The sequence below is a fragment of the Salminus brasiliensis genome, chromosome 1 (genome assembly GCF_030463535.1).
Source record: "Salminus brasiliensis chromosome 1, fSalBra1.hap2, whole genome shotgun sequence".
Classification (NCBI taxonomy): Eukaryota; Metazoa; Chordata; class Actinopteri; order Characiformes; family Bryconidae; genus Salminus; species Salminus brasiliensis.
The window spans coordinates 10,330,772-10,352,655 of record NC_132878.1 but is presented as its reverse complement, the minus strand read 5'-3'; the positions used below and the strand labels follow the sequence as shown (position 1 = coordinate 10,352,655).

The 21,884-nt window shown below is 42.7% G+C and overlaps 1 protein-coding gene across 7 annotated transcripts in view; it reads right to left on the bottom strand.

The window, feature by feature from the left end:
* Window positions 1-484: 484 nt before the first annotated feature.
* The window catches only part of tspoap1 (TSPO associated protein 1), a 140,777-nt gene continuing 119,377 nt past the window's right edge, over window positions 485-21,884 (bottom strand). For 6 of the 7 annotated variants that reach the window (XM_072662337.1, XM_072662624.1, XM_072662546.1 and 3 more), the window contains 9 exons: window positions 21,348-21,453; window positions 17,028-17,167; window positions 15,645-15,813; window positions 13,608-13,676; window positions 11,889-11,942; window positions 9,953-10,059; window positions 9,740-9,811; window positions 7,088-7,225; window positions 485-6,371 (listed from right to left, as the gene is read on the bottom strand). In XM_072662337.1, the coding sequence (XP_072518438.1) occupies window positions 6,066-6,371; window positions 7,088-7,225; window positions 9,740-9,811; window positions 9,953-10,059; window positions 11,889-11,942; window positions 13,608-13,676; window positions 15,645-15,813; window positions 17,028-17,167; window positions 21,348-21,453 (1,161 nt within the window). In that variant the 3' untranslated portion in view covers window positions 485-6,065. The remainder of the gene's footprint in view (window positions 6,372-7,087; window positions 7,226-9,739; window positions 9,812-9,952; window positions 10,060-11,888; window positions 11,943-13,607; window positions 13,677-15,644; window positions 15,814-17,027; window positions 17,168-21,347; window positions 21,454-21,884) is intronic. The other variant, XM_072662409.1, reaches the window with a different exon arrangement.

Genomic DNA, 21,884 nt, shown 5'->3' with positions numbered 1-21,884 from the left:
TCTGGAGCATTGCAGTGAGGATTTGATTGCATTCAGTGACGAGAGCATTAGTAAGGTCAGGATGATCACCACCCCAACTCATCCCAACAGTATTGAACGGAGCCCCTTTAGTATTACTGCTCCACAGCAGAATGGAAACGAGGCTTTATACCTCTCTAGTCCACACCTGGCATTAGGCATGTTGCCAATAGGTTCATGTTTATCTGCTCCAGAGAGTCCTCAGGTATTGGCATTTGCACATCTGTGTCAGCAATGGGAGCTGAATTAAAGGAGTTAAAGGAGCTGAATGCATTTATTTAAAGAGCTGTTTATGCTTAAACAGTATTAATATTTTAAGGGATTCAAACAAATAACCTAAAGATATGTCCATTTTCTCCATTCACATCATTCACAGCAGCATTAAAAAAAATTAAATACATTTGTTTCCATAAAAATGTTCTGCCCCCCCACACAACACTAAAGACAGAGTTTTATGTGAAAATATATTTTATTTCTGTAAAAAGGTCCATAGTAAATGACAATGGCCCCTTAATGAGCAATAATGATATTACTAGTCATCAATCAAAACATTGCTTCAACATGCAAAAAAAACAAAAACAAACAAAAAAAAGAAAAAAACGTAAAGAAAAAGAAATGACATTTTGAAAAATGTTAACAAAAAGGAGCATTATTTACAGACGAGTTTCAAAAATCAGTTACAAAAACCCTCGTTTTTTACAAAAAAGTTCACATTTCAGTCCGCAGGATGCTTCCAGAGGTCAGAATAAAGCCTCTCTTTCACTGTATGAAAATACCATACATCAAAATCACTGACCCAAACACTGTACACTATACACACACACCAAACCTTCAAACATACCTCCAACTCGGCTTCCGCTGCATGCAGGGAGCCAGAAAATAAACAAGCAAACAAAAAAAAGCTACAAATACATTGTAAAAATGAACGAATGCAAGATACTATAAATACATAAATAGATTCATAAATAAGGCCGAGTATAGGTGTAACACCGTCATGCATGCAGTCAATAGAAGTACAGCATTAGTAAACATTGAAGTAAGACTAGACAATGTCTTGTAAGGCTAATTAGTTACTGTGGCCTAACGTGCTCCTACTAGCAGAGTCCTTCGTTTCAGAAGCATGGTCAGGCTCGCGTACAGCAGCACAGTGACCGGGGCTGTGCCTTCCTAGTGTTTTCAGTAGCGGGGAGAACAGCAGGCTTTTAGATTATATAGTGCAGCTTGGGGAGCGTGGCTAGCCTACATAAATCAGAGCGAGTTACGTACAGGCTACAGAGAAAGAGCAAGAGCGAGAGAGAGAGAGATTGACTGTACACTGCAGTGCCTACCGCTGAAGTTCATCGAGGCAGCTGTCATTAAAAAATACAGGTTAATATAGTCAACATATTAAAAAACTACGGCCGCTTATTCACGGCGGGAACTCTGAAGGAAACCCTACTGACTCAATGAAATGGGCCCGTCTGTGGAGTCGCTCGGGCTGCGACTCTGCCCCCTAATCGGCTGGTGTTCGATAACTGGTCTCCAAGTGTTCAAAGACACTCAGAGCACCTATGGGTTTGGCAAAGTAAGTTAGCCTAGCTAAGATGAGCTAAGACTGGCTTTAAAGGGAAATTCCATTTCTTGTTTCTAAACAATTGCTTCCTGCACAACTGAACTTTGTTGGGATGTAAACAGTGAAAGTCAACCGTGAGCTTGGTGTGAAAGGGTTCACTGTAGAGAAACACTTTACAGTGGTGCAGTGGTGGGGATAGGAACCAGACATTCATCAACCATCCATGCACAATCCAAAATGACCAGTAGGAACACACAAAACAGGACGGTTAAGACTGTGTGAAAATATACTAACAAATATCTGTAAAAGGGCTCCATAACTATACTTAATACTGTGTATATAGGATATATTTGACAATATTTGATCAAAATCGTGATAAATGTACTGAGGATATCGTCAGTGCTTAAAGCACACTGACCAGCAGCACATTTCATTACAGAGAGGGTCATTAGTGCTGCAGATTTTAAATAGAAATGTACTCTGTGTACTGTAGAAATGTACTGTACTCTGTACGGGAATGGCAGTTTTTAAGAATCGGTCACTACTGAGTAATTCTGTCTGCATGTCAAATAATGCGTTATATACTATGCATCATGAAACGGTCTTTAAATATCATGATATAATATTTTTACCACATCTCACACCTCTGAACGTCTGATTTCATTCACTACCAAAGTACAACACTCCGACTTTTAGTTTTCTCAAGAATTGAACGTTTCACACCAAACCACCCTTAATACCTTTGCTTATATCCAAACCATTTAATTGTTCAGAAATGTTTGAGAAATCGTTGGAATTTCCCTTTTAACACACATGCTGATAAACTACACTGTAAATCCGATTTGTTCAGTTGTTTTAACTTAAAAAAACAAAAATACAGATTCCTTAAAATACTGAATCCACTGAATGTCTAACAGTAAACAACCACAGCCATCAGTGCTGTTTGTGTTGTTCTTAATATTTAAAGTTAAATAAATCTTAATTTTAAGTTTGGTCATCTTACTTTCTTAAGTTAAAACACTTGTTTTGTTGTTGTGTGTGTTTTTTTAATACAGTGTAGTAGTTAAACCTGAGAAATGACTTCACACCATCCCTGTAAGGACACTGAGAGACCTTAGATACACAGTGAAACTGTGACGCAAACACACGCGAGCGAGTGTACTATCATGTTGTCAGTCATGAAAGAGGACTAGAAAAACAAACCAACCAACCAGCCAAAAAAAAAGTACTGCATATGACTGTAAATGACTGTAAAGAGATGAGGGTGATTTTTTTTCTTTTTACCCGTTTGTGGTTCAGACGTGACTCTCCACAGATGTAGGAAAACAACAGTAAAGAAACACCGAGCTTGTGCAGAAACACACGCGCACACACACACAGTCAAACCTAACATCCTTTTTTCAGTTCAGCTATGTAACGTGTTACTGGAGTTCCGTGTCAGTGTTCGAGAAAGGCCAAGGCAGACTCACACATTCCCAAGACCAAATGCAGTCTGGTCTAAACTTCACCCATTATGTACACAGAAGAGGCTTCATACCATAACAACTGACCAACCGACTTACAGTTGCTTTTCCAAAGCGCTGAGATGACCATTCACAGTCAAAGGAGCTCCAAACACCCACATTAGTGTCATATGCTACATGTTTTATGTATTATCAGTTTTTAACACACTGTCCTAAAACTGACCTTTTAAACCAGCTGCTGTAGAGAGGGTTGAAGCCCAGCTGCTGTGACTGAACCTGCAATTGCAGCTCCTCTCACTCGAATACTATAAAAGCTTCTAAATAGCTTTTAGAGCTACACCTTCAGCACCATCAGCAGACCAGGCTGGTCAGTGCTCATGATGGTCCAATAGGTTGGTGGCTTTCAAAATGTGTGGGGATGACAGTCACGCAGACACTGCACCAACGCATGTAGATCTTATTCCACACGAGAGCAGAGCTATCCTCAGATCCTGGGTGGGCAGCTAATCTTGCTGACAACATGGATCAGAACAAATATGAAGACATGTCATGTCCAACTGAATATTAATTGTGTATTAATTAATTGAATATTAATGAGTTATTAACAGAGAAAATAGTAGGATATGTTTAAATACACAACAATTACACCGATCAGCCATTACATTAGTACCAAGTGAAGTGTGAAATCATTTCTATCTTCATCAATTGATTTAATTGATTATCTTCATCTACAGTATCAAAGGGGGTGCTATATCAGGCAGTAAGTGAACAGTCCGCTCCTGTAGGTGATGAAGGTGTTAAAAGCATGAGAAATGGGCAAGCAGAAGAATCTGAGACGTTATGACAAGAGCCAACCTGTGACGACTAGACGACCATGTCAGAACATCCTCAAAACATCAGGCAGGTCTTGTGGGTTTTTTCTGGTATGCAGTGGTCAGCACCCGCCAAAAGTGAATCCATAAAGGACAACCGTTTACTGATGCAATCCATGGAGGCCCTACCTCATGACTTACAGGACTTAAAGGCTCTGCTGCTAACGTCTTGGTGCCAGGTACCACAGAATGCCTTTAGAGGTCTTGTGGAGTCCATGTCTCAAATGGTCTAATCCTTTAAAATCCGTTAATAATGGGCATGTGGTACTAATGTAATGGCTAATCCATGTACACTTACCAAGCGATTTATTATGAACATCTACTCCTACACCTTCTTATCAATGCAAGTGTCTGATAAACCAATCACGAGGCAGCAGTGTAATGCATCACATCAACCATCAGAAGATGGGGAACAAATATGATCTCAGTGATTTTAAGAATAGCATGATTGTTGGTGCCAGACAGTCTGATTTGAGTTTTTCTAGAACTGCTGATCTCTTGGGAGTTACAGCACAGCAGCCTAGAGATTACTCAGAATGGTGTAATAAAGAAAACACATCCAGTGAGAGGCGGTTCTGCAGACGGAAACTCCTTGTTGATGAGAGAGGTTAACAGAGTTAACAGGTTAACAGAGTTGTTTACAGTGGACAGGAAGGCAGTAGCTCAGATATCCCCTCTGTACAACTGAGAAATAATCAGAATGTACGACACGTCCAGCCTCGAGATGGATGGTCTACAGCAGCAGAAGACCACGCCAGGTTTCACCTAGTGTTCCTAATGAAGTGCTTAGTGAGTGAATGTTAGCTGCTTTTATCCAAAGTACATATTATTCCATGTAGGCCTCTCCATGCAGAATCTCTCCATGCTTGATTCTTTTAGCAATGAATATTTTTGTGTTTGTTAAAGGAAAAAAAAACTGCTCTCTGATGTAGTCTGGAAAGGTCTATCTGGAATCTCTATGTTCCCAACAAAAACTCACAGAGGAACTGACCCAATGACTGTATATGTGATATACACTATATGGAAGGATATCTGGACACCTGCTTATTCATTGTTTCTTTTGAAATGAAGGATATAAAAATAGTCTATCCTGCTTTATTCCAGGAAAGTATTGGTTGGGACACCATCCATCATTCCAGAGCACACACTTCCAATGCTCAATGCAAGGGGCTTTATACCCCTCCCATTCCCCCCCCCCATGCCTGGCATTAGGTATGGTGCCAATAAGTTCATGTTCTATTGGTAATACATTATAAGGACTAGACAAGCTGTTGAATTTGCACATGGGTGCAACTTAAAGTACCTGAATATATTCATTAGAAGAGGTGTCCACAAACATTTGGACATACAGTATATTTGACATGTATAGTCATTGGTTGGGACATGCAGCCACTGTTGCTCTCCCTGGAGAGCTGGAAACCACACCTAGTCTATGGAAATTGCATGACTTTCATGCAAACCCTGCGTTTACACCATGAAAATAATGCTGACTGCCATGGACAAAATGTTTAGCTGTACAAAAATATGGACTCATTGATCTGATCCAAAAGAATTACAACAGAAGCCAACAAGGAGTTGCGACATCACCTGCTTACTGGCTTCTATTATGAGTGTGTCCTGAGTCAATGGGTTTTATGTCTTTTTCTAAATACAAATAACTGCAAACTGTCCACATGTCACGTGGTACAGTGCTGACAGAGTAATGAGAGGGCAAGAGGGGAAAAGCTGAGAAAGACCACTTCCACCTGAAGCCATCTCGACTGACTATGATTCAACGAGGAAATTGAGAAACCAAAGACGACGCAATTCAAGCCACAATGACCGGAGTCGTATTACTGTGCTGGACTCCTGCTCAAACCCTCGTAACAGCAGTTTGCTCTCAGTGTATTTTAATCATTTGGTCTAGACACTAAAGTCTGACATGCTTTGCAAACGAAGCGAGGCGAAACTCACCCTCACTGTAACAGCAAGAAGAGACCATCAACAAACAACCGAACCCAAACTCCTTCCCTCATCTCTCGCCATAAAGACAATGTACCCATTCTACTTCTGCAATCACTCACACAAACCTGCCAATCATTTACGACATACGGACAAACCAGTGTCAACATGAAAAAGTGCAATTAGCGAATTGTTATTGGGGATAACAGTCTTTCACGCTTATTCCTTCTTACTGGAGCCCAGCTTCTTAAACAGTTTCTTGCCTTTGGAGAAAAAGCCTTTTTTCTTTTTTCCTGGTGGAGAGGAGTCGGTGAGAGCGGGACTGAAGGAATCCGTAGGCTGAAAGAGGGGTGCCGGGGGGCCTAAGCCTTGGGAGGAGTCTGATTTTGGGTCAAGGTGCCGTTCAGGGTGCTGGTCAAGGTGCTGGTCAGGGTGCTGGTTTTGTTCCGACTGGGCTGCAGGACTCTCCTTTGGAGGAGCGGGCGTTACAGCATCTGTCTGCTCTAACACTGCAGAGTGGCTCACCTTTAGGACAGAAAAATGAAGATGGTTCTTAAAGGGTAACACATAGCTTGGTTCAGACCTAGCACCCAAGGCCGGACCGATGTATCCGTATTGGATGACACGGACAACGTGTCGATTTATCAGTATAAATAAAATAAAAAAATAGTGACTACAACTTTTGTCTTTAAAGGTTAGGAAACAGGAAAGGTTTCAAGAGGTTATCAGGGGTCTTCAAAAACTGACTCAAACACAGAACAGTGGGTGGGATGCAAACGGGGGTCGCAAATGTGAGTTTCTTAGGGTCCTCTGGAAGGGACTGAGGGCTCTGGGACAAGTTGAGGGTTTCTGTGTAGGGGACAACATACTACAGATGGAGGTCAACAGCAGGACACTTACTCTCACTGTTTAAAGTGCACCCCTCTCCTGTGCCTCTGCACCCCAGCATGCAGGAACAGATACAAATGGAAAGAAATAAGCCATGCAAAACAAATAAGGACATGCAGAACAAACGCGATATTAAGAGAATCTTAGATAGTGTGAAATGCTTTGTGTGTGTGTGTGTGTGTCTCATGTGCAGAGTTTATAACACACTTCCACTTCTTATCAGGAGTAATTGATGTGATGTGAACTGATGCTACTTTTGCTGGTAGCGACACATAAAATCACACATAACAACCACACCTGCACACACACACACACACACACTGCTGTCTAATAAGCTCTGGCAGTACACTTACCTGTGAGTCTCTCCGGGTTTCAGCAACAGTGTGTTCCGCCACTGCTACAGCTGATGCTGCTGCTGCCTCCTCCGCAGTCTCTGGAAAAGCCTGGAGGAAGTTGGAGGGCACCAGGCCTTTCTGCCCATTTAAATCTCCCTAAAGCAGTCAAAAACAACAAATCCCATCATGCATTTCTTTTCTAAGATACATTTTGTGAAGACTATTTGAAGGCTACCTGCACAGAGGCCTCACAATACATGCATTAACACTGGATTAGAAGTTTGTGAAACTTTACATTTTCTGTATTTCTGCATAAACATGTCCTGAACTGTGAACAGATCTTTCGTAAGTCCTAAAACTAGACAGCGAACTTTAAAATCATCCAAAAATCATCCAACACTAAATAAGGCTGTAAACCTTCACTCTTAGTACACCTTTGCCTCAAATCAGTTGAACAGACAGATACCCTGATATTGTATGTGTGGAATTTGCCGGTACAATTCATAGTTTATTCAATAACGGTTTAATTTTTATTTCTTTACCTAAAAAAGCTTACATTACGACATTTAGCAGACACTCGTTTTCAGAGCGACTTACAAAAGTGCTTTGCTATTTACTCATGAATAACCTCAGCTAGTTTGAATAGAAGATTCAAAGATAACGCTAAGCTTAGGTACTACTAAAAAGTTTAAAGTCAATATGGAGATCATAATACTCTACACTTCGCACAAGTATTCTCTGAAGAGGTGGGTCTTCAGTCTGCGTTTGAATACAGCGAGCAATTCTGCTGCTCGGACACTCAGGGGAAGTTCGTTCCACCACTCTTCTGGGCCAGTACAGAAAAAATCCTGGACGCTTGTCTTCCGTGGATTTTAAGGGATGGCGTACTTGATGCTTGAAGGTCTCTTGGTAGAGATCGGCTTTTGACCATTGCCATCAAGTATGGAGCAGCTACGGGAAGCCAGTGAAGAGAACGCAGCAGTGGAGATGAACATGGCTGAATTTAGAGAAGATGACCCATGCCGCTGCATTCTGGATAGGTCTGGAGGGGCCTGATAGTGCATAAAGGAAGACCAGCCAGAAGAGAGTTGCAGTAATCAAGTCTTGGACTACTGCACCTGGGCGAGTCTCTAGAGAGGAAGGGTCGAATTCTCCGGATGTTGTACAGGAGAAATCTGTATGACCGAGTTACGTTAGCAACATGAGTTGAGAATGATAACTGATCGTCCATGACTACACCAAGGCTAGATGGAGTGACCAGTAAGTTCTCTCAATTTGAGTCTTGAGTAGATGGGTTTTTCTTAAAAAAAAATATGTATTCATTAACCTTAAGTGTCTTCAGTGGTCTTCCCACGCATATTGGTGTTGTCAGCTCACCAGTGCATCTTTTATTTTAAGAATGTATCAATTTGTCGAAGATGCAAAAACAACATTCTAAGATATATGAGGTGTATGAGATTCCAACCCCCTATGTGTTTTCTAAGAGCTATTCCCTTGTAATTACACAAGCATAAGGAACGCAGACAATCATGGCTAGATGGGTTGGTGACCAGCCCCCTTCTATTGTTCTCTGGGAATCACTTATGAAATGTATAAAGATACAGACATACAGTCATCTATGTACCTGCCTATTGTATTTTATGCATTTCTATTATATTTTATAATATATATATATATATATTATATATAATTTGGCTATTCTTTTATTATTATTTTATTTTATTAAAATAATAGCCAAATTATGATGATCTGGCCACTTCTAAGGTTTTGCTCTCTCTGAAAAGTTTTTATTTTTTCAGCCTAACAACAGCCTCCTTCCCTTGTCCCGACAGTTTTGGGCCTCATATTAAGTTCCTATTTTCCCAAATGCAAAATCAGCACTCAACTGACCTTTTATCTCCTTCATTTCTTACCAAACAATGAGGGACAGGCCACACCTGGCCATAATCTGCTTATCAGGCAACTGTCCACTTACTTTTGAGCCTCTGAAAATGGGGGAGGGGAACCCACTGAAGTGGTCTACAAGAGCAAAACTACAATTTTTAACTTGTGCCACTGTCCCAATACTTCTGAACAGGGTTGTATATTTAGCATGCCATGTTATATCTGTATTAAACACTGCAAAACTATGCATGATCTCTTTGTAGACACCCTATGTCCAAATGTTTATATACACCACCTTATCCAACAATTCAACTGAAATCAAGGGTATTAATAAGGAATTTGTACCTTTTTTATGGCACTTTGTTGCAACATGGCTGTGAGGATTTAACTGCATTCAGCCATGAGAGCCTTAGTGAGGTTAGGTTCTGATTTTGGATGATCAGTTCTGGCACAAGAAGTGTTGGATGGAGCTCCATTACTCTAGTGAATGCAGCTGCATGCAGTCTCAGTACTGGAAAACTTTATTACGTCTTAAGCTGAGGCCTGGCGTTGAGCATAGTGACCTTAGGCACCAGAGCATCCCTTTCTATTGGCCGTGCTTTTCTACAGAGATGATTCAAGTTGCATGTGAACAACAAAATACCTGTATCAGCGAAGTAACCTCAATTCCAAGTCAGAAGGGGGGTTCATGGATGCTTTTTTTGGATCGTGTAACTATAAATTCCAGTTTGAAGGCTTCAGAAATGAATGATATGGGACTAAACCAGTGCACAACTCGCTACTCACGTAAAAGAAGCCATCATCGTCCATATCTCCAAACACATAGATGATGTCCCCAGCACTGAAGGTCAGCTCAGCCTGTAAGGGGTGACAGAAGGACCATGTGTTCAGTATTACTATATGTGGCTCCTCACGTGTTGCTGTACCTCAAAGTTTCCTGGATTCATGTTTCAGTGTGACTGTAAATGAATCTAAATATGGTGGAAGGTGGAAGGTCACCTCAATGTCTGCGTTAGGGGAGCTTTCTCTGGGGTCGTAATCAAAGATGGCCACCATCCTGCGAGGTCCAGGGTTTCCCATGGCAGCAGCAGAGTGTCTAGTGTTGTCTGTCAACCAGAAAACAAACAATGTAATCAGGTTTGCAAAGATATAGTAAACATGCTTTTACTTTTCGACACGTGTATATATACACCTGTACAGTCCTGGACAGCACATGGTGAACCTACAGGATAGAGAATGTAATGACACTGATAACACATGCAGAATGGGATAAAACAGCAGCATTTCAGGTGGTTATGAAAATGACATGGATGTTATTATAGTACAGAATAAATAGAAACATGGTAAAAGAAAACAAATCACATGCTGTTTCTGAAACTGAAAAAATGAAGGAAAAAAGTGCAAGGAAGTAGAGGAACATGTCAGAATCCACATGCAAAAGAATAAATTCATGTATAAATGAACAAACAAATAAAATAAACAAGCAATTAGAGGTTTAGCAAATCCGTTGTCTTTTTAAACTACTTTATTAGGATGACTGGAAGTTGAGTAAATTGAGAAGCTGCTGTAAACACCATGCAGAGCTTATACAATCAATAACAATGCCGGAAAGCCTGAGGAAGAAGAGCACACATTAACTCTGGAAGCATGCAATGGATGCATGGGCACACTGGACATGCATTTGAGCTGCTCCACATGCAAATCACATTTGGTTCCATGGCTGCTCGGTTCCCTAGCTGTTGAGCGAGGAAGGAAATCTGCAGACTAGGGCCCAACCGATATGAAAAACGTTTCATAGACACCGATTTTCAAAGCACTTCAAATTTAGATGGGGATTAAGATGGTGGCTTCAAATACAATGGACCTAATTCACCAATATCTGCCTAAGACGTCCTAACAGAAAGTCTAGGTCAGATTAATGATTAATGAAGTGCAGAATTGTTCACAGTTCTGTTCTTATAATGATGGATCCCACTGTCCTCGTAAACTGAACTAATCCGTATTGAGAGAACACTGGTGAATGTCAGAATCTTCATGAAAACTGCATAAGACATTTCTTCTTAAGAATGGTTGGTGAATAGGGCCACTGTTTTTAAACTTACTATGATAATTACAGCATGTGGCATACATTCTTATCATGAGCGACTTACCCATTAAGCCTGTTACAGAAGAGTGCAAACGTTAATGCAGAGAGTCTGGGCTAAAGACTAGACTAAATACTGTGCTATGTACTGCCAAATATCTCCAGAACACCAGGCAGGTCTTGTGGGGTGTTCCCAGTATGCGATGGGCAGTACATACCAGAAGTGAACCGGTGACCTAAGGCTCACTGCTGCAATCCACTGAGGCCAACCCTCACAACTTACATGACTTAAAGGATCTGCTGCTATCGCCTTGGTGACAGATACCACAGGACGCCTTCAGAGGTCTTGTGGAGTCCATGCCTCAAATGGTCAGATCTGTTGTAGCGGCACAAGGGGGACCTACTCAATATTAGGCAGGTAGTGCTAATTTCATGGCTAATTGGTGTACAAACATGGCTCGTATCTGACTGGACTGGCAAGACTCCCAATGATAGTTACCAACCTCTGCAACATGATAAGAACATCTGTCAAATGCTGTAAATGTGTAAATGTAAATCCTATGTGATATAAATATAGTAGTTCTTCAGATCTGGTCCCGTAACCCCAGTGTCCAGCACAGTTTGGTGATTATGCCCTCAAACACACCTGATTCAAGTCATCTGTTAACTGTGCAAGCGGGATTAGTGGAAGTGCATGAGCAGGGGAACCAACAAACTCCTGGATCAAGGGGAAGCTTTATCAACTTTTTTTTATGTATTATTATTATTTTTTTAAACAGGAAGGTCAAATTGAGCCCTGTTGGTCAGGCCTTACTGCAGACAGACGCACAGCCGGAAAAAGTGGGTGCAAACCTTGGCTGGAGGAATCAATGACGGAACGATCCTCAAATACTCCTGCTGTCTCCACTGTAGTAGAGGAAGAAATGGAGGGTTAGAGAGAGTCTTTGGTGCCTCGGTGGTGTTGAGTCAAAGGAGGAGTGGGTCAGGACTCACAGGGTTAACAGACCAGTCATCTCAAACTGAACCATTTGGCTAACAAGGTCACTAATGCATGTAGGAAACACACACTCACACGCACACACATACATACATATGCAGCATTAGAATAGCGACATGACAGTAGACCAGAGAGGATTCTGGGATAGGGCACAGTAATTTTGTACTATGTTTCAGATTTTTACTGGCTAACCTATTGGCACCATGCTGCCTAATGCCAGGCGTGGGCTAGAGGGTTATAAAGCCCCCCCAGCATTGAGCTGTGGAGCAGTGGAACTGTGTTCTCTGGAATGATGGACGGTGCTCCATCCAATACTTTTGGGACGAGCTAGGGAGTTGGGGATATGGCTTGGTGGTGGTCATCCGACATCCTGACCTCACTATCGCTCTTGGCGCTGAATGCAATCAAATCTTCTGCCTTCGAAATCTTTGCCTAAACGTCCTCTCCTGTGTACAGCCCTCTTCAGGTCACACCGCAAGATTTTCAACTGAATGTTTTGCACCAAAATTGACAGATGAGTGGAACTGTTCATAATTTCCCTCCAACTTGACTAAAGCTCCAGTTCCAGGGGAAGGAAAAGAGCCACCACCATGGCACCATCATCACAGGGGGTATGGTGGTCTTTTGTTGTTTTTGCACCAAACATACCTTTCGGAAAAGTTCCACCACGGTCTCATCAGACCTTGACACATTTTCCCCACCGTAGGAGTATTGTTGTTACTAATCCTGGTATTAATACAGAAACTACCATGAATCACTTGGCAACAGTTTACCATATTTTGTATACTGGGCTCTATTTTAGGTCTATGAAATTAAAGTTTATTATGAGAGGGGGTTAAGGGGTTCATGTTGCTGTTGCCCCTCGGCTGCATCCTGAATCCTAGTTTCTTCTTGAGAAAAGTCCAGTTTATGGTGATGTCACTGTTGTGCCATGTTTTATCTACTTGCTGATCCCTGCCTTCACCGTCTTTTCAATGGTATATGTAATGCCATTCATTTTTTTTTTGTTCTTTTCTCCTGACTGATACTGTTTACCAGTGAGGTCCCTTAGATGTTTTCTTTGTGGACCATGACTTTTGCTGTAAGCTGCAACTTAGCATATGTCCGGATCATAATTTTACATAGGTGAATGTAGAGTGTAGAGAAGTCTTACCAAACAACCCTTAATGGTTTAGTATGGTGTAGATTTCCTGACTGGGGAATCGAAACCTAGTCTGCCACAGGGTCGGCGGTGGTGTTGCTACCCACTACGCTACACCAATGCATTTTTGCTGCTGTAATGTCAAACCCACTGAACCAACTGAGAAAGACACATGGGCCCAAAAACCCAAACTCTGGTAAGGCCTTGACCAACCTGACTAAGCATAAAAACAGCAACTGAGATTTTAACATTCAGGCTCATGCCAACACTCGCGCCATTAATGAACTCTATCTCAGGAATCCTCTTTGGTCAGACTTTCAACTGAAGCAGTGAGGTCCAACATCTTCACTCTGACAAGGCACGAGACAGACAGAGGCAGCTGAGATGCCGGGAGGGACAGAAAACAAGACCGTGAGAAGACGTGGAGACACACCTTTCTTGGAGCGTCTAGGTTTGGGCGGCGGGGCCGGGCGGTGCGGAAGCTGAGCAAGTGAGCGCGTGCCTTGATGGAGGTCAACACAGGAGAACGCGGATTGAAAGCGAAACCAGACAACAAACAAATGAGGCGCCCAAAGAATAGTGTTTGGAGGGGTTGTGTGTTTGGGAACGACAATAACAAAAAAAAAACAAAAACAAAAAAACAACAACAACAACAACAAAAGAGACTGATGATGCTAACGAAAAAAGAACCCCCTAAAACAGAAACCCCATCAAGAGCAGAGCCAGCATGGCAGGCTACACTGAGCAGGAAAGGGTTAAACCATCGCTGTCTGAGAGCATTCTGGGAATACAGGATTCAGCGTGCTCTGAGATCAGCGCTGTGGCTTTAGTGAGGCACCTCTTTCCGTGTCATGGCTGGGATGCTAGCGTGATGAAAGAACACAGCAACATCAATAACAGTTGTTTTGGCACTTCATTGAACAGTATTACGTAACACTGGGCCATCGTGAATGAAGAAGCTTAGCAAAAGCACGAATGGGATTGGGACTGTCTAGGAAAAAAGCCAACCAGAACTGAACAATAAACACAAACTGCAATACACAATAAATACAGCACGTATGGAGGCCTCGGCTCAAACAGCCACACCTCCAGGTGTTGAGCACACACATACAATCTAAGTCCGTTTATAAATGCTCATTTTGGGGCGCTGCCCTAGACGTCTGGCTGTTTGAATCGTTGCCTCAAACCCTGTTTACACCTGGTCATTTCATGTGTCTGGAGTATCAGGATTATACATGTCCAAATGTTTGTGGACACCCAAATGAATGCATTCAGTTACTGACACAGCTTGTCTAGTCCCTGTAGGAAGTACTGCTAATAGAATATTACTCTCTGGAGCAGATAAACATTAACCTATTGGCACCATGCCTTCTGATGCCAGGTGTGGGCTAGAGGGGTATAAAGACTCCCAGCATTGAGTGGAACAGTGTTCTCCCCAGATCATCTCAAAAGTAAGAGGATGAGTTGGGGATGAGGTGATGTGGTGAAAATCAAACATATTGTCTTCATTAACACTCTTGTCACTAAATGCAATCAAATCCTCACAGCAATGGTGGCTAAAGGCGCCATATATGATTCTGGAGAGCAGAATCTGGAATAGTGTTGTGTTTCTTGGTTTGAGACACTTTGTTTATTTACAATTTACAGAGTCAGGGCCCAGTACAAACTCTGGACTTTTTCCCAGCTAGCGAACTGTAAGGAAACATTCACTGAATTTTACAAAAGGTGCACAGAACTGAAATCGTATACAGCACTTTTAAAAGACATGTTGAGGCGAGCTGTCATTATTTCATTAACACAGCTAGTGTTAGTTAATACTGTATTGCTACTCTACTAATGTCCTCTGTGATGAGGCCGGATACTTGTGATGAAGTCTACTCCCAGTTGCTGTAGATGACTTTATCAGTTTACAATCCATATACGAGTCCCACAAAATGTCCAGGTGTAAATGGAGTCTCAGTGTCACACTGAAGTGCCAGAAAGCTTATGCATGAGCTGATAACATCTTCCAATAGACATGCAACCAAATAACAATGCAACAACAAGAAGCCCATTCAAAGTCTCTTTTGGGATCACTGGATCACTGGGATCTGCAGCTACAGTTCTGGATTATGAAGTAACACACAGTAAGAAGATTGGCTCTAATTTTAGAAACATGTTCCGCTATATGAAGTCTATAATCCTTGCTGGTCGTTTTTTAGAAGCACTAAGCAGAGGACCAACACAAAACAAAGAGGACTGCTGCGGAGAGTGGCGTAACCCACAACATCTGCTGATTCAGCAGAGATCTAGTTTTGCTCGCTGATCTACTGAATGATCCACTTCCTGACAACAAATCTGCTGAGCTGTAATTTACTGACGAACCATCACCAGAGTCCATTCATCTTGCAGCTTTACATTAAATATTCTGATTGGTTGGTGGAGTGGGGTTGGGGGTGGGACCTGTTGAATGAGTGACCGTAAAACATACCTATCTTCTCCATGGAGGCTTCAGTGGCGAGGAAACCCTGCCTCAGCAGCTGGTCCTTGGTCTCCTCGTCGTCCACCTGGATCTCGGACACCATGTTGCAGGGCACATAACCATGACGACCGCCCGACTCGCCCCGATAAAACCCGTCTGCATCTTTGTCACCATAGACCTGCAGGTAAATACGGGACACAGGCTATGCATGCATGCAGGTGCTTTCTACGGGTGTGTATGTGTGCCAGCATAGAAGAGCTAAACTGAGCAAAAGTCTGGAATGGCAGCAAACAGGAGAGCAGTGGGTGTGTGTGTGGTAGTTTCCTCCAAAATGAAGGAAAGGCTAGTTTTCTGATTCTGGACACACAAGCTGACCCGTCGTGAAAGGTTAAGCAAGTAGGTGAACAGAGGCCCAACATTTTTTTAGATGCATCTATATAAACTGTGGACAAGGCCTGTTGGCTGGCTTAAAGAATATTTAAGCTTAGTCTGTATAAAGAAAAAGAGTTCCAATTAAGATGGAACGTGGCTGGGTCTTCCAGCATGACAATGATCCTAAACACACCACTCAGGCAACGAAGGAGTGGCTCTGCAAAAAGCATTTCAAGGTCCTGGAGTGGCCTAGCCAGTCTCCAGACCTCAACCCCAAGGAAACTTGTGGAGGGAGTTGAAAGTCTGTGTTGCCCAGCGACAGCCCCAAAACATCACTGCTCTAGAGGAGCTCTCTCTAGGATCTGCATGGAGGAATGGGCCAAAATACCAGCTACAGTGTGTGCAAACCTGGTGAAGACTTACAGGAAACGTGCCAACAAAGGTTATGTTACAAAGTATGGAGTTGAACTTTTGTTATTGACCAAATACTTATTTTCTACATTAATTTACAAATAAATTCTTTAAAAATCTTACAATGTGATTACCTGGATTTTTTTTTCTCATTTTGTTTCTCATAGTTGTAGTGTACCTATGATGAAAATTACAGACCTCTCTCAAGTAGGAGAACTTGCACAATCAGTGGCCCCACTGTATAAATCAAGCACAATAAACTCAAACTGTTATAGGGTGCTTTAGGCTGCTTTAGTAATATCAGGAACACCCACAGACAGAAGACTGTACTGTGATTTTGGTAGGTGAGTTAGCCAGCCTGCTAATTGCTAATGTAAGTGCAGTTTAAGGCATAAACATCTTCACTGTTGTCAAGCACAGCAACTGCGTTTTTTGTGGTCTTGTGAGTTCATGGACACTGTTGTATAGTTTGTGTTTTTTGTGTTTGTGACCATTAGCTTATAAACTGCAACCAACATGTTGGATTTTCTTTTTGTGGCCAGCCTTTCGGTCCAGCCTGGGCCACACCTATTTCGCAAGGCCTCAATATTCTTCTGTTACTTTCTATACCTTAATGATCTGGCCTTCCCTGAAGGGAAGCTCCTCTTCTGCAGCATCCCGGTTGGGCGACATTGTGGCGGGGTCATAGGGGAAAAGGGCGACAAAAACCCTCACTTCGTTTTCACCAACTGGCCTTGACTCTCCAACATCTGCATACACACACACACAAACACATGTCCAAAAGACTTAGGCTTTCAGGTTGGACCCACGTGCTGAAGCTGCATAAATGCCAGCACCGGCTGCCCCTCCATCCCCACCCCTGGCTCAAAGTGGCGCGGTCCAGGCGTGTCCTTAAGTGAGGTAATCACAGTAAAATCCACTGAGCCTAAGCCTGCATGAGCCGCTTGAGAAACGTGCGAGCACTTGGGATCCATACACACACACACACATACACATACACATACACATACACATACACATACACATACACATACACATACACATACACACACACATACACACACACATACACACACACATACACACACACACATACACATACACATACACACACACACACACACATACACATACACATACACATACACACACACACACACACAGAGAGAGAGAGAGAGAGAGAGAGAGAGAGAAACAAAGTAAACGAGAGTGAGTACACCTGTAAGTATGGGTACAATAGGATAATAAGCTACTTTAAGGTGCACCCACTGCTGACACAGGCGTTTAATTGCACGCATAGAGTTTGCATAATCTCCATAGAAAAGCACTGCCAGTAGACTGGGACACTCTGGAGCCGCACATGAGCCTAGGATCACCCACAGCCAATGCCAAGTGTCAGCTAAAGGGTTATAAAGTACCCCAGCATTAGGCTGGGGAACAGTGGAACTTTGGGATGTGCAGGAGTGCTACAACTGATCATTCAACTTCAGGAACTGGCCTCAAAGCAATGTTGCACATCTAGCGTAAAGCCTTGCCATTAAATCACCCAAAGAATATGCCAACATTAATACAGTAACAAGAGTCCTAGGACAAGTCTCCTAAAGCTGTGTTCTCTTACCGGCGTAACATGATTCACATGTTAGTTGCTTTGGATAAGAGTGTGAGACAAAGGCTGTGAATTTAGATGTCTTAAGGAAGAATTCTGCATGATTGAATCACTAGTACATAAACAAAGCCATTCAGAAAATGCTCTGTTCTAGAGACACTCTAGTAACTGTAGACCGTGGTGGTGAATGGAATCAGATGTTTGAAGTATTGAATGCTCCTCTGTTATTCTATAAAATGGGTTCAAATACACTGCCTCATGCCCAAGACACTGTTGTATAAGGGTTGTGAGGGGGCTTTGGCCTAAAACACATGTTGGACAGGTACATGCCGGGGGTGTCCGCCTCTATTTCTTCATCAATGTTGCATAGACAACATATAAAATGAAATATTTAACTCCGAACATGCATGTAAATTCACTGGTGGTTTTTACATAATGTGAATCTAGCAGTTGTTCTTTATACTGTATCAACATTTCATGATAAATGGACCAATAAAAATGCTCTAAAATTACTCGGGGTAAAATTACATGTACACTGACTTCCCCTGAAAGTTCAGAAGGGTTTGTTAATTTCCTGTAAAGTTGCTATTTTGGAGATTTTGGAGGTTTTCAAAGTCGGTTTATGGAGATTCTGGCCACTTCCTATTTACAGTGTTGTTTAAAAAAAAAACTGAAATGGAGGGAGCTTTCAAGAGAGCTAAAGACCAGGGTTGTCCAGAACTGTCCTTTAATTTTAAAAGGTAGAATAATGTATTTTAGTAAAGAAGGTGGTCCTAGGTGGTCCAGCGGATGTCACCATGATCAGAGGATCGCTGGTTCGAATCCTGGTCATGCTGCTAGCCAGGCTCTGAGAGACCACAATTGGCCTTAGTGGCCCTAGTGATGCCACAGAGGAACCCCTTTGGGTCCTTTAAGACCAAATGTTTGTAATGTAGAAATTTAAATTGATGAAGAACCTTTATGTCCAGTGAAGGTTCTTGAGACCTAAAACTGTAAAACTGTGTTCCTCTATGGCATCGCTCACAATGCACCTTTATTTTTAAGAGTGCATGACTCCTGTGACCTAAAACTCTGGCGTTGAGGTTTCGAAAAGGGCAACAGGTCACCATGAAAGCAAGGTCACGGTCTCCGTGACCACAGCATCATGAAGCCTTGTGTGTGTGCTGATCTGATTGGCTGGTGGGGAAGAGGATATGGGCAGTGAATAAGTGTCCAACATGTCTGACTTAAGCTCCATCTCGTTACGCAGGATCACACCATCTGTACCACGAAGGGTGGAGCCCTGAGGACATTTTCACATCCCCCTCAGAGTGCATGTGCGTGTGTGGTCTGTTTTAAATAGACGCTCTATATGGGTGTTGAGGTTTTTTTCTTTCTCAGGTTGAAAGTGTGTATCTGAGAGGAAAAGGGGGGAGTATGTGTTTGTGTATATGTGTGAGATAAAGAAGGGGGCTTTACATGTAGGCCTCATTATAGGGTTCATGTACAATACAAAGCAATAAACAAAATCTTGGATCTCCAAAATGTCCAACTTTACAGAAAATGATAAAACATTAGCTGTCAAGACCAGGATGCCTCAGAGCAGCAAATTACATTTATAATGGCAGCTGGCATGGTAGGGCTTCAAGATGTGATGCAGTGTCGCTCTGGTTACAATTCTGGGAAACATCCAAGCCATGATGTAGAGTCACTCTGGCCAAAGTCCTAGGAAACAACTGAGCTGTGATGTAGAGTCAATCTGGCTTCATGCCCCTCTAGCCCACACATGTATCAGGCATAGTGCCAATAGGTTGATGTTTATCTGCACCAGATAGTCCTATTCTATTGGCAGTACTTCTACAGGGTCTGGACAAGCTGTGTGTGTGTGCATTTGCACATCTGTGGCAGCAATGGGTGCAACTTTAAGCAGCTGAATGCATTTATTAGAAGGGGTGTCCACAAGCACTAGCAGGAAAATCTGCAGATAATCGACAGAGGACCATAAAAAAAATGTGTGACCAAAATAATCTAAAGATCAGCATCAGAAAAACACCCACAACAACAAGAGAAGGAGGCAAGGTGGTGAGTAAGTAAGTGAGAGACCAACAGAAAGAAAGAAAGAGAGACAGGAGAGCTACTCAGGCGTGGTTTCATGGCAGGCTAATCTGGGTTACTATTTTCATTGCTGTCACTTCCTCCTGTCTCATGACAAGCCATTTCGGGTTAAGCCTGTGCTTAGCTTAGAAAGCTCTAACTACCCATCCCCCTCTCTCTCCCTCTTCCTCCCGCTCTCTCTCTCTACCTAGTCACCGATCCACCTCACTGGTGAATGTGGTGAAGGGTTAAATACAGGCACCACTATCAAATCTGTACCCAATACCTCATCAGCACTGCGCATGCAAATAAATGTCACACATATACACCGCAAAATGGTTTGCAGTGCCGTCCGATCTGTAACACACACAGTGCAAGCAGTCCATGGCAGTTGCAGGGGACATAAACTGGCCAGCAACAACAGGTGGTCTTGTCAGTCTGGGATATTAGGGTGTCATTGGCTTGTACTCAGCATTAATACAGACACACTATATGAACAAAAGTATTAGGACACACCTCTAAATCACTGAATTCAGGGTTTTTATGAATGCAAGGAGAATACTGCCTGACTGCACTGTGCCAACTGTAAAGTTTGGTGGAGGAAGGATAATGCTATGGGGTTGTTTTTCAGGGGTAGGCCTGCAGTCCTCAGTTCCAGTCAAGGACGATGGTAATGCTTCAGCAGACCAAGACATTATAGACTGTATTTGTATGCTTTCAACTTTGTGGACCAGTTAGGGGAAGGCCCTTTTCTGTTCTAGCATGACTATGCCTCAAGATTACCCAGAACTAAGACTGTGAGCTAGACCCTCTCGCCCTGCTTCAGTGTCTGACCTCACAAAAGCTTGTCTGTATGCTTAGGCAACACTTCCCCACCAACAATTTTGGAGAAAACCTTCCCAGAAGAGAGGAAGTTGATATAGCTGAAAAGGGGAGACCACCTCCATTAGATGCAATGTGTAGGTGTCCCAATACTTTTGTCTATGTGGAGTACTTAGACACAAGACCTATGCTTGATCAGGGGTGATGCATTCTGTGCCTGGAGGGCTCGAATCCTACTCAAGCACACTTAATCCAACTCTCCCATAAACTGCAGGTTTAGTATATATGTTATAGATGTGTAATAGGGAAACTAGAAAACTGTGTTGGACTCAGGATTTTAGGTCCTCCGGGAGTAAAATAGATCATCAGAAAAAGAAACAGAAATGGTACAGGTCAACAGAGAAGTGGAGAAGATGCGAGCATCTTACCTTTGGGCAACCTGGTCTCTGATCGGCTCAATTTTGGGGATAGCTCTCTAGGGCCACCCCAGGCTGCTCCTGCGTCTTCCAGGTGAACCTCTCGACTTGCTGCCTCCTGGGATGAGGGACAGAAACAAAGTCAGTGCTATTGCTAGGAGTGTGTGATATATTGGTTGATCATCCATTATTTGCAGATCAATAGGGAAATTTAAGGATCACTATCAGTCCGATATTGGAATCACGGCCAATAATTACAACCAATTTAGTGTGCTAATTTTAACACGTCTAATCAATAGAGGTGGCAATTGTTCTTTGCTCACCAATGGAGCATAGTGGACAACACCACAACTGCCCCACAATAAGAGTCCAGGCCTCCAGCTCCACCGCACCAGCTATCAGATGCCTGCGTCTGTCAACATCGCTTTAAGAGTGACCCAAATTGGGCTCTCTTGGACTCTCTTGGCAGCTGATGGCAAAGTGGCATGGCTCGGGATTCGAACTTGTGACCCCCGGGCCATAGTGGTAGCACATTAGACCACTGAGCCA